Source organism: Canis lupus, chromosome 18 (genome assembly GCF_048164855.1).
Source record: "Canis lupus baileyi chromosome 18, mCanLup2.hap1, whole genome shotgun sequence".
NCBI classification, from domain to species: domain Eukaryota; kingdom Metazoa; phylum Chordata; class Mammalia; order Carnivora; family Canidae; genus Canis; species Canis lupus.
Window position 1 is genome coordinate 15,417,110 of NC_132855.1, and position 12,327 is coordinate 15,429,436.

General features: G+C 37.2%; 1 protein-coding gene across 16 annotated transcripts in view; it reads right to left on the reverse strand.

The window, feature by feature from the left end:
- Positions 1 to 7,120: 7,120 nt before the first annotated feature.
- Positions 7,121 to 12,327, reverse strand: part of BBS9 (Bardet-Biedl syndrome 9) — a 432,524-nt gene continuing 427,317 nt past the window's right edge. For 15 of the 16 annotated variants that reach the window (XM_072783523.1, XM_072783520.1, XM_072783522.1 and 12 more), the window contains 2 exons: positions 7,777 to 7,887; positions 7,121 to 7,550 (listed from right to left, as the gene is read on the reverse strand). In XM_072783523.1, coding sequence (XP_072639624.1) covers positions 7,519 to 7,550; positions 7,777 to 7,887 — 143 coding nt within the window. In that variant the 3' untranslated portion in view covers positions 7,121 to 7,518. Of the gene's footprint in view, positions 7,551 to 7,776; positions 7,888 to 12,327 lie in introns of those variants that run through there. The other variant, XR_012010672.1, reaches the window with a different exon arrangement.

The following is a 12,327-nucleotide window of genomic DNA, read 5'->3' on the forward strand; positions in this document are numbered from 1 at the left end:
GAACTCCACTACTGCCCATTGCTCCTCCTTACTAAGTGTCATGAGAGGAAGGTACAGAGCAAAAGACTGCAACACTAGATGAGAAATAGCACCAGAAATCTAAGTCTGGTGAAGATTAATTACGGCTTGAATCATATGAAATCTGATATTCTGAACAACAGACATCTATAAGTGTAAGTAGATTCCCATTTCAGGGATACCAAGTGAAAGTAGAAGTTCTTGCCTATCAGGGATAGTTGATAATTCATAGTATAGAATTACAGACCCCTCTCACAATAATATTTTTTGTTATACAACTCCCATATAAAATCAATAAAAATTATTTTGACATAAACAAGAAGACTGTAACAAAAACATTTTCAAATGATGCCAAGATTAATTCATTAAGATGGGATGATAAATTTTAAATGGAATAAATAGACTCTTGAATTGCTTAACAACCTAGCTAATGAAGAAGAGTGAATCATATGAAGATAATGGAAAAATATTTAATATGTGGCTGCTTTGACATAAAATTCTGGTGGCTATGAAGATAACTTCAGTGAGGACATTGATGACAAATTGGTTAAGAAGAGTTATCAATTTAATGGTTATTTATAATTTATCACTGAACAATAAAACTTGAAATGCCCTGAAATCATACATTGTAGGTATGAAAAAAAACTTGATAAAGATTTTCTTAAATATATTAATAATCCTGAAAACTTATACATTACTAATAAGTTATAGAGCAGAAAAAACTTTTAAATTATCAGTAATTTTTTAAATGTTTGGTCAACTATGCCAGAGGAAAATTATTTTTTAATTCACTCTATAGAAAATAAAATTATAAAACTATAGATAATTGAAGAAGTGAATAAAGAATATGCCACTAAAACTATGTAGAAGTGTTAAAAAGCTATATGTGAAGCAGTTAATATAAAAATATTATTTTTATAGACTTTGTGATATTTGTGTCCATTGTCAACTTCTTACAAATGTGTGATTGGTTATTTTTTATTCTAAATAAACATATACTTTAGTATCTAATATTGTATTAGAATTATTCTTTTCCTTTAAAGGTGCTCCAAAATTATATACATTTCAGATACTCACAAAACCTGAATGCTGTGTTCAATCAATGTCACCTAAGTACTCATGGAAAAAAAGGTCATGAAAGTATTGACTTTTTAAGAATCATACCTCTCTTTTTTTTTTTTTTAAGATTTTATTTATTCATGAGAGACACAGAGAAAGAGAGGCAGAGAGACACAGGCGGAGGGAGAAACAGGCTCCATGCAGGGAGCCCAACAGGGGACTCGATCCCAGGTCTCCAGGATCACACCCTGGGCTAAAGGCGGTATTAAACCTCTGAGCCACCTGGGCTGCCCCATACCTCTCTTTAAAGCCAAATTTAAGTAAATATAGGAGGAGAGTCTTATTAGCCTCTTTTTAGCATAATCTGCAAAAATAAATTAGGAAAATAAGATCGCAGATTTCTCCATTTCTCTATGACTTGCTGACTTCTTTTAAGAGACTGATTTACTAATACAGCAAAAATTTACTAAACAGTAGAAAGAATCCAAGAACAATTGTGTCCAAGAAGTTTGCAAATCCATACCAGCAGGAAAGGAAAATCTGACTTCTGAAACAGAGTGAGTGATAGTGGGTTTTTTTTTTTTTAAGACTTTATTTATTTATTCATGAGAGACACAGAGAGAGAGAGAGGCAGAGACATAGGCAGAGGGAGAAGCTAGCTCCTCATGGGGAGCCTGATGTGGGGCTTGATCCTGGGACTCCAGGATCACACCCTAAACTGAAGGCAGGCGCTCAACCACTGAACCATGCAGGCGTCCCAATGATAGTGTGTTTTAAGAGAGGCAAGGAATTCAGGACTTTTCAAGAGGGAAACATGATCACCAACAACAGTGATTAGAAAAATCTCAAGATGTGCCAATATTGATTTATTCACTCCTACCTGTTACGGAAATGTTTTAAGGTGCTTACGAGAACTTGTCAATTCAACAAGAGAGAATACAGTGAAAAGTGGAGCAAGAAAAAAAGAGAAGAATGTAATAAGGAGCCAGAAAGTGGGACTAAAAGCACAATCTATAAAGTTTTCCCCACTTGTTCTAAGAGGGCCTCAAATGCAGTCCTTAGTATCCAGATGAGGAGATAAATTTATTCAGACTGAGCCTTGGAGGAAGAATTGGGGTCTGGGTTGAATATAATTAAAATGAAACAAAAGCAAACCTGAGAATGAGGGGCTTTGCAACGTTTTTCCCACATCGGCCACAACAGGGACCCTCTCTCTGGCATACAGATGAAGCACTGGGGGAGGTGATCACTCTAACAGGCATCTTACTCTGATTAGGTCTTGGCAATTGTGTGTGCTGCACTGTAAGTTATACCTTTTAAAGTCCAATTCAACAAAACCCTTAACACATGGGATGTCACATAGCTTCCATAATTCAGCCATAAAAACAGAAAAATAACACCAGCTAATTCAACACTGCATAAACAAAAAGGCTATAAAAAGGCCAGCATCTGACACAATCTAAATTGTGTATTGAGTCTTATGTATTACTCTTTCAGAAATCTCTCTAATACTTTTATATTTAATTGAAATGTTTGCTTTTTGCATCAGAAGATGTTAAGGACATAAAAACTATAATTTTCAATATAATTTTATGCTCATGTTGCTGCTATAAATTATAATACTCATGTTATATTGATAATAACATGTTTACTCTGGACCTTTCAGAATTATTGGAGCTCAATGTCCAAGCAGTTTCTCTAAAACTGCTGCTTTTACTATACCAAATGCTAAATGACAAGAGTATATTACTATTTATCATTTATATCACTAGCACTGACACCCTGAATGATACACACAAAGATGGGATGTGTTCTCTTATTACAAAAGCAATCCACGTTCATTAAAGAATATCTGAAAATACAGATAAGGGAGGAAAATTAATGATCATAAGGTACAACCAAGGCTGAAAACCACAGTTTGGGTACCTCCCATCAGTCTGCCCCTCATCAGCTCTCTGACTATTATGGACACATCCTTAATCTCCAAACAGGAAGCCATGGATAGCACCTGTTGGCTCACATAAAGGTCACTGGTGCCATGGCAGATGACCACTATCAATCCTGTATTTATATAATGTTTTTTAAGGAGCTTAAGCACTCCTCACATGTATTTTATTTTCATTTTCTTGCCCATCTTCATCTACATTTTTATGTGATAGGGAATTGTGTACACTGTGACATACTATGGACTAGTCAGAGGTAGCTATTAAAAAAAAAAAAGAGGTCTCTTTGCCTAACTGCTTTTAATCCAGAGAAGAATAATTTTTAATGTAATTACAATAACACCATAACACAATCTGATGTTCCTCAACTTGAGGGAGCCTCTGTGGTTCCAGGTATACTTCACCTAAGGAAACACCAAATCAGCCCCTTGTGAGGCTAGGGAACCAAAAAGCTTAGAGAATGGGGGATGGAGGCATAGACTCCATAACTGACTTGCTTCTCTTGCCTCTGTACATATAGATTTAAGTGGACATAACACACCCAATGTGAGCCCAACTTGTGCTCACATGGGATGGAACATGTCTGGTCATGTCTGAACAACTGGTGTGGGAGTGGGCAAGGCTAATTACAAGACTGCTAAAGAATCTCTGGGGAAAGCTAATCATCTTAAAGGAGAGCCCACAGGAGGGGCCAAGCATCAGAGAGAGGATTTTGAAAACTGTCGGGTCTATTACCTGGGCCATTCTCCCCAGAGTGGAGAAGCTAGGTAAAACCCAGGAGGCATTTCATGTAAAACTCTGTGAGATATGAGAGCAGAAGAGAACATAGCTCTGTGGCTTATAAAATCTAGTGCACTAGCATGGAGGATATGATTGACGCTTGCCACAGCACACAAGACAACAGCCTGTACAGGACCTCAGACTGGTACAGAGAAGAGGTACGAGACAGTATTAGACTACCCAGGCTGGACACTAAGCAGCAACCACAAATAAAGGGGTTAATAGATGTGGCTACTTAAAATTTAGAACATTTTCTTTAAAAAAAAAACCCAGAAACAAAATTAGAAGACAAGTGAAAACCTGAGAACAATGTCGATATCATACCCGATCAACTGAAGATTAGTACGATTTCAAAAGGCTATGAGATTATTTTATATAAATAATTTAATAAAATTATATATTATAATATAATTTATATTATTATATTTATTAATATATTATTAATAAATATTATATATTATATATTAATACTATATAATATTAATATAAATTAATGTATTATTAATTTATATTAAATAATATATAATATAATAATATATATTTTATAAAATTTCTCCAGCAGGGAGATTATCACCATCAGCAACCTCCCCAAAAAGAAAGAACACAAACAGACAATTCACCAGAGAAATATAAGTAGCAAATACGTATATCTTAAAATGTACAACTACACTAGAAATTAAAAAAAAAAATAGCTATCTTGGACTAAAAACCTTCAGGTTTAAAATGTGTTTTATTGTAGTCTTATCAATAATCTCTACATTTTGAGTGTGTATTTGGGCTTTTGGAATCAGCTTGGATTAAAATCCCAGTACTGCTATACACTAACTATGGGATATTGGATGAGCTCTGTGGCCTCTATAAACCTCAGTATTCTTTTTTTTTTTTTATTTATTTATGATAGTCACAGAGAGAGAGAGAGAGAGAGGCAGAGACATAGTCAGAGGGAGAAGCAGGCTCCATGCACCGGCAGCCCGATGTGGGATTCGATCCCGGGTCTCCAGGATCGCGCCCTGGGCCAAAGGCAGGCGCCAAACCGCTGCGCCACCCAGGGATCCCAAAACCTCAGTATTCTTATTTGCAAAATAGAGATAGCATTATCTACATCTCAGTAATGTTGTAAGGAGTGAATGAAATCCTGCATATAAAGAACCTAGCACATAGTAAAAAGCTATTAAATGTTTGCTGTTTCATTAGTACCTATTCTGACATATTTGGTATTAATTATCTGCTAATCAGAAACCTGGATCATCTTATTATGAGTTACTCTAAGATTTCAAGACCACGTGTACACACACACACACACACACACACGAGAGAGAGAGACAGAGACAGAGAGATTGGACAATTGTTACGAAAGACTGAAATACTAGTGCCAAGATAATGAGAAAAGTTAACAATTATTTGGGTCTCGATTTTTAAATAGCCACTTCGAAGGATAACATAATTCTTGGCTATTAGTAGAAATATTTTATGTATGTTTTCAAATTATACTAAAATCAAGGGTTAAAAAACAGTTACATACTTAAATTTAGGAAATTTTTTATCAAAAGATACCTTTAATTCATGAATCAAATTATTTTATCATTTCAGAAATGATAATTAGATTTTTTAAAAAATATATGCATGATATATGTATATAGAATTCTGTACTAGTGATTCAAATAAAAAAAATAAAATCATTTGGTCAAGTAGTTGTGCCAATAGACTTAAGATACCGCTAATGATTTCCAGGAAAACATTTTATTTTATTTATTTTATTTTTTATTTTTTTAATAATAAATTTATTTTTTATTGGTGTTCAATTTGCCAACATTCAGAATAACACCCAGTGCTCATCCTGTCAAGTGCCCCCCTCAGTGCCCATCACCCATTCACCCCCGCCCCCCACCCTCCTCCCCTTCCACCACCCCTAGTTCGTTTCCCAGAGTTAGGAGTCTTTATGTTCTGTCTCCCTTTCTGATATTTCCAGGAAAACATTTTATAAATATGCTTAACTTCTTAATGTAAAAACTCTCTATATGACATGCAATTATAGCAACAAAAGTCACCTTAAATTTCCAAACTGGAGATAGGAAGCCTTTTGAATTTATACTGGTAGTCACTTTCTCACAGAACAGAGCAATCATGGAGGATTGGAACTCAATGGAAGAGGGATTTGATAGGGACAGAAATCACTGCACTCCTGTATGTCTAAAGTAACTGTTACAAATCAAACAACATACCCTGGTTTTATATCACAGAAAATAGAGGGAAAGTATCAAAAGGTGAAGGGAAAGAATTGGGAGGAATAAGTGAGGGGAGAGAAAAATTGATCAAGGCAGATGAACATGGAAACACAAGAAACAAAAAGAGTTAAAGACAGTTATAAGGACACAAACAGAGCATGACTCAAAAAAAAAAAAAGAAAGAAGAAAGCGAACAAAGATTAGCACATGAACATATGCATAGCACAAAAAACAACCACAGGAAGCAAATATCCAAAAGAAAAAAAGAGAGAGAGAGAGAGAGACATAACACAGAAACACCTTTTTAAGAAGTAATATACTTCTCTTGTAACCTTTCTTAAATGAAGCTGAACCCTTCTTAAATAAAGGTGATTAGAAGTGCTGCATTTTTGCAACTATAGTCATACATGGAACCATGACATCTTTTACTGGTCCCTACAGGCTGGGTAAAATTAACCTAACAGTTGGTTCTGATCCAAAGGCTAGATGTTGTCCACTCCCATGCTTGACAATTAAAAATATTATATCTTCTGCTGCATCTCCTAAAAAAAGAACACTAGAAATAATAAATAATACATCTTCCACAGGTTTTTGTCATTTCACATATAGAGAAACCATGAATCATATCTCCCTTTATACTGGCTGATAAGCACTCCAAAACTGGCACAGATACCTTTTTGATTTGTTTAAATCAGTCTTGAAACTGCAATTTTACCTTGAAATTGGCAAAATCTCTTTTATTTCTTGCATATAAAAAACTTACATTTTAATTCTAATGTGTGAATCCTTTTATGAAGTGGATTTTTTTTTTCATATGAAGTGAATTTTTAAAAGGTGCCACCACAGGGTAATCTAAAGAGGATGTTAATATACTATGTTCCCTAAAAATATTTTAACATTTTCATGCAATACTAAAAACTTACCTTTTTCCATTTTTAGTCTAAAAAATGGATCACATGAAAATTCTATGGTTTATTTATAAAACAATTACATTCAAGTCTTACCATGGAATAGCAAAGTTTTTAATTCAGCTTTTTTCCTTTGAAGAAATAATGTAGAGAAACCAACCTCTAATTATACATCAAATCCAAGATATTGTTGGACAATGAGATGCTTTATTAAATTTGATACATTTACTATATAAGATTTCTGTGAAAAAAAAAGGGGTATCAAATTACTTTGGATCTAGGTCTCTGCATTATAAAATCTGTCCCCAAAAGATGTCCTTTCACTATATCCAATGGCTATAAACATACAGAAGACCAAAAAGCAGCAATATCTTTTCCTGACCTGCCTATGGTATTACAAGTTCTCCTAGCAAAAAAAAAAATAAAAATAAAAAATAAAAAATAACAATCCCCATGTCTATCATTTCCAAGCAGGTGAGATGGAGAAGCACCTGGGCCCATCCTACATCTGCACTTGGCATGAGGCCCACACAGGATCAGCCTTGGGAAGGCCATCTTCCTCTCTTCCAGACAACTCTACTTGAACTATTCCGAGAGTCCTTGAAGGGGTAAAACTTCTGGAAAAAAGAAAGAGAGCAAGAATGAGAGTGAGAGAGAGAGAGAAAATATTTCAATACTGAAAGGAAGATACAAATGATCAAATTCATCTGCACTAATGCTGAGGGGAAGGATGAAGAAGTTGGAAAACAAGCACCTTTGCAAAATGTTCTCTGGTATGACAAGAACTGACCAGAGTGCCACTGTCCCTGACATATCATTGGTGAAGGCCACCCAATTTCTTACCAGGCAGAGGTGTTTCTAAATTGAGGTGTTTGTGGTTGGTAAACAATTCAGTGGAGTCTTGCTCGATTGATCTTTCCTCTAAGTCTGATTCTGGGATGGTAGTACAGCCACCTAGTTGGAAAAAAATACATACAATATTTTAAGCAGTGTGTAGGAAAATCTGCCTCTCCACACGGCAACCACAGTTTAAAAACATACCAATCATAAAGATAACAAATGATGTGACAACAATCTTCAGGAGCAGACTAAAAAAGAATAATTTTAAATGTCTGTCTTTGGTGAAAATATGGGAATGAGTTATTGCCCCCAAAGACATATTATACCACTTAGCAACAGCAGTAATGGTGTTGTCTTTAAACGTATCCTTTTCAAAGTCAGAAAGGACAAAGCCTATCACATATGTGATATCTGTAATATAAGGGCACCCCAACAGGAACTCTCTCTAATACCAGAGCATCAGAAACTATAAAAAACAAAACATATTGACCACAAGGGAATGGAACCTTTTTTGAGCAACAAGGAAGGCTGCTGGTATCCTGAGACGGTGATTATGGTAGTATTTCCCTGGACTTTGATTCTATCCTCTAACCCCACATCTCGCATCTCACAGTACAGACACAAACACTTCATAATTCAACAGCAAAGCCATAAGCTACATTGTGGAAGCTTTCAATTCCAAGTCAATTCTACAGTGACTTGAGGATGAGCCAGCACTACTATACTTTTAAAATATTGGGTATAAGTCATTTGATTTTATTCACCAAAATCTTGTAGGGGAAACTCATGTGAGAATTTCCTGACTGTATCTGTAACTTGATTTGACTAATTTGCCATCATTTCCTGGAAATGTACTGACATGCTGTATACTATACATATTTTTTTTTCCAAAGCCATTCTTCTTATTAATGAAGTGTGATTTTTTTTTTTTCTTTTCCTTGTCTGAGGCTTTCCACACACGGAGTCTAAAGCCTCTGTACTCAAGTTTGGCTTTATGCATGAGGGAGTTTATGAGGAAAGACAGGGTATTGTAGCACTGATTTGTAAACCACATCAGTCAAATGAGAAGGAAGTGGCAAGATCCCAAGTCTGAAGGAGAATACACCTTACCATTCATCCCTCTGCATCAACTCTGAAAAAAGAAATTGATGCCAAGGGAAACTTGAGAGAAAAGCATCTCCACATTCATAAAATAAGAATTAGAGGTAGCCTCAGAGGTTCCCCAACAGGAAATGTTAGAATTCTCCATCAGTGCAATGGAACTTGTCTGGTTATAGTTGAAAATGGGGGGACCCATTCAGAAGGAGGACCAGGCTTATTTTTACTCTCTTTCCAAGGCCTGTAGATCATGGTAACAATAACTATCATTACTGAGTACTTTCTAAATACTAGAAACTCTGTCCATATTATCTCATTTAGACCCTAGAAACCATAAAATAGCTATTATTATTCTCATCTTACAGATCAGAAAACAGATCTCATGAGATGCAGCAACTTGCCAAGGTCACACAGCTCCTAAGGAGTAAGGAGTAAGACCGAGCTCACACCCAAGCCTGACAACTCCTAAAGCCCATGTTATCTAACCACTCATTTTATGGCTCAGTTGCAACGCTAGCCAAAGAGGTACTGTGGCTGCAGGTCTTGGGTATCAGAAGGTTTTATCCCACCTGGTGATCTACTGAGTGACTGCCACGAGCACTGCTCAGAGTATTGTGAGGCCAGGGCAGGCTCTGAGGTGCTGGGACTCTGGAGAAGCCCAAGAAATAGCACTCTTCTTCTTCTCCTGGCCCCTCCCCCAATTAAGAAAAAAATTAAGGTATGTGGGGTGAAGGAGAAGTGCTTCTGTAAGACTAATGAGAGAGAGGAACAGAAAGAAGGGACGTGCTCCTTGCAGAACAGAACCTGATCTCAAGAAAAAAAGACCAAGAATGGCTTGGTTTTTCATTGCACCCTCATAAAACACATTAAAGCATCCTTGGGGCAGAAAGAGAGAAGGAGCAGGACGAGGCCAGGAATGTTGTACTCATGCAGTTATCTTCACACACAAGGAAACTTCAGGAGTGGGGAAGAAGCACACCCGGCCAACAAATGGGAAGAGTGCAGTGATCAGTGAGTGCTATCTGCCACATTTGTGGAGAGAGGCAGATCTCTGCTAATTAAGTGCTGTCCATCTTTTTTATTCCAGCTGACTCAATACTGAGGCAAGACATTGAATAAAGACTTAAAAGCACTTCCTAGTTCTTCAGTCACATGGACATAAAAGGATAAGTCTGTCATTACAGACTATGAACAACTTATGTAATTTCCTCTTTTCTTCTTGGCACAAAATTTTTTTGCCTTGTCTTTAGTATAGAGAGATAAAAAACCTCTCAAATCCCACAGCAGAGCCAACCAGTCACTTGTCCCGGGAATCCTACCCCCGTTTTTGGGGATGCCTCTATGTAGCCAGACTGACCAACTATATGCCCAGAATTTTTGCCTTCCTAGTTTGGGAGAAACAATATGGTATGGGATCTGGCATCCTGACCAATAGGAAAAAAGCTAGGCAGAGAACTACCCTCCTGCCTCCCCCTAGGTGGACTATGAATTATTATTTTTCTTTTGTCAACCACTAGGAAAATGCTGTGTGCTGGGTAGACGTACCAGTTGGCTTTCTTAGCAGGTCACTGAGCAAAGTGGTCACCAGCACAGGATGCACCCTTTTATATTACATCATATATCCCCTTGACTTCCTTGTCTTTTTCCTCATCCTCCCTTTCCTGAGTTTTCCAAATAAACCATCATTTTAATCCTTGCCTCAGGCTCTGCTTTTTTGCAAAAACCATTGATATTGGAAGTAGTTCTCAAAAGCAGGCCTTCAACATGGAATTTTTAAGTTAGCCCAGCTCTTCCCATGCCAGCCATGCTTCTCAAAAGGAACAGTTTTTAAAAGATCTAATCTATCTGGAATCAAGTTAGATTGCCCACCACGTGTAAGAAATAGGGGTTCTGTGGCTGGAAGCAAACAGGATGGGAATAACCCTGTTATGTAACTATGTAAACTTTCATCCATGATTAACTGGAATGAAGTGCATGTAGAGGTCAAGACTGGCAGATTGAAAAGCTGTAGAGTGGAAATATTTAGGATTGTAAGCATTCCAGAATAGGGTGGCTGCTTCTGATGACCAGATATGTTGGAAAAAAAGAAAACAGCAAGTTTGATGAAGTTAATAGGCAATGAAAGATACATCCTTAAAGTCAGAAGGCCACTGTAGCCTTGCTAGTTTAAGTGCGATCATTGGACCTGCAGCACTGGATATCACCAGGGAAATGTGTTAGTTCTTACCCCACAACTACTGCACTTGAATCTGCTAAAAAGGACAGATGAATATATTAGATGAGATTTTTGCTAGGAAAAAAAATATTTGTTTGTTAAAAATTTCAGAGTAAGCCGTAAAATAACAGAAATAAAATATAGAATAAATACAAATAAAATATAAAACTTCCAGACCATCAGAGACCTTCTGAAGCCGTGGAAGTGGAGCCTGGGTTCCACGGACGCCAGATGAAGTACCTTTGGCTTAGAGCCTGTACCATCAAAGGATAAGGGGAAGAAAAACCACAGCTGGATGAAATCATCCAAACACACATTGTGTGTGCAACACATTAGAGCCAACAGGCAAAAACAAGTGAGAGCCAGAAAGCTCCTGATCTAGAAATCATAGTACTATGGACCTAGTGCATGCTGGGCACTTGGCTTTGAATTCTTAATACATTAGCTTACTCAATCCTCAGACAATTCTATCGGGAAGGGTTTACTGGCCCCATTTTACAATTATAAAAGTATTGCTATTAATTTGTGTTTTCTCTTTAGCTTTCCCTCCCTTGTTCCTCTTCCTCCAAATTCCTCCAGGCCATTTTGTGCTTCCTTGCCTCAGAAATTTGTACTAGGGCCAAATCAAAAGTAGCCTGAAAATACTCTCTCTTCTAGCCTTAGTTTTCCATAGCTTGAACTCACTGAAGATATGAAAGAAAATCTGGGGAAAGATTTTCTCTAGTCATAATTCAGACGGGAATTAGCTTGGCCACCTCAAGGGAGCAAGACATCAAGGGATGGAGGTGTGGGCACAATGAAGGCTGGGTATCAAGAGCCCCAACCTCAAGAAGGACTCCCTTGTCCACCAAGCTTCTGCTGTGGGCTTAGGCAGGGAGGCTGTTGACAATACTGTGCCTTTATTTTCTGAGTTCCATGGAGAGAAGAACCAGGGGAGGTAGGGTGGGCAATAATAACTGAGATTGAATTTCCCACCTTCCTGCTCACAAAGAAAAAAAAATTTGCATCCCTGACTTAGCTTTGCAAGACTAAGTTTCTAGTCCTGCTAGAAAGTCTCCATTTGGGGGATCCCTGGGTGGCTCAGTGGTTTAACACCTGCCTTCCGCCTAGGGTGTGATCCTGGGATCAAGTTCCACATTGGGCTCCCTTCATGGAGCCTGCTTCTCCCTCTGCCTGTGTCTCTGCCTCTCTCTCTCTGTCTCTCATGAATAAATAAATAAAACATTTAAAAATTTATTAAA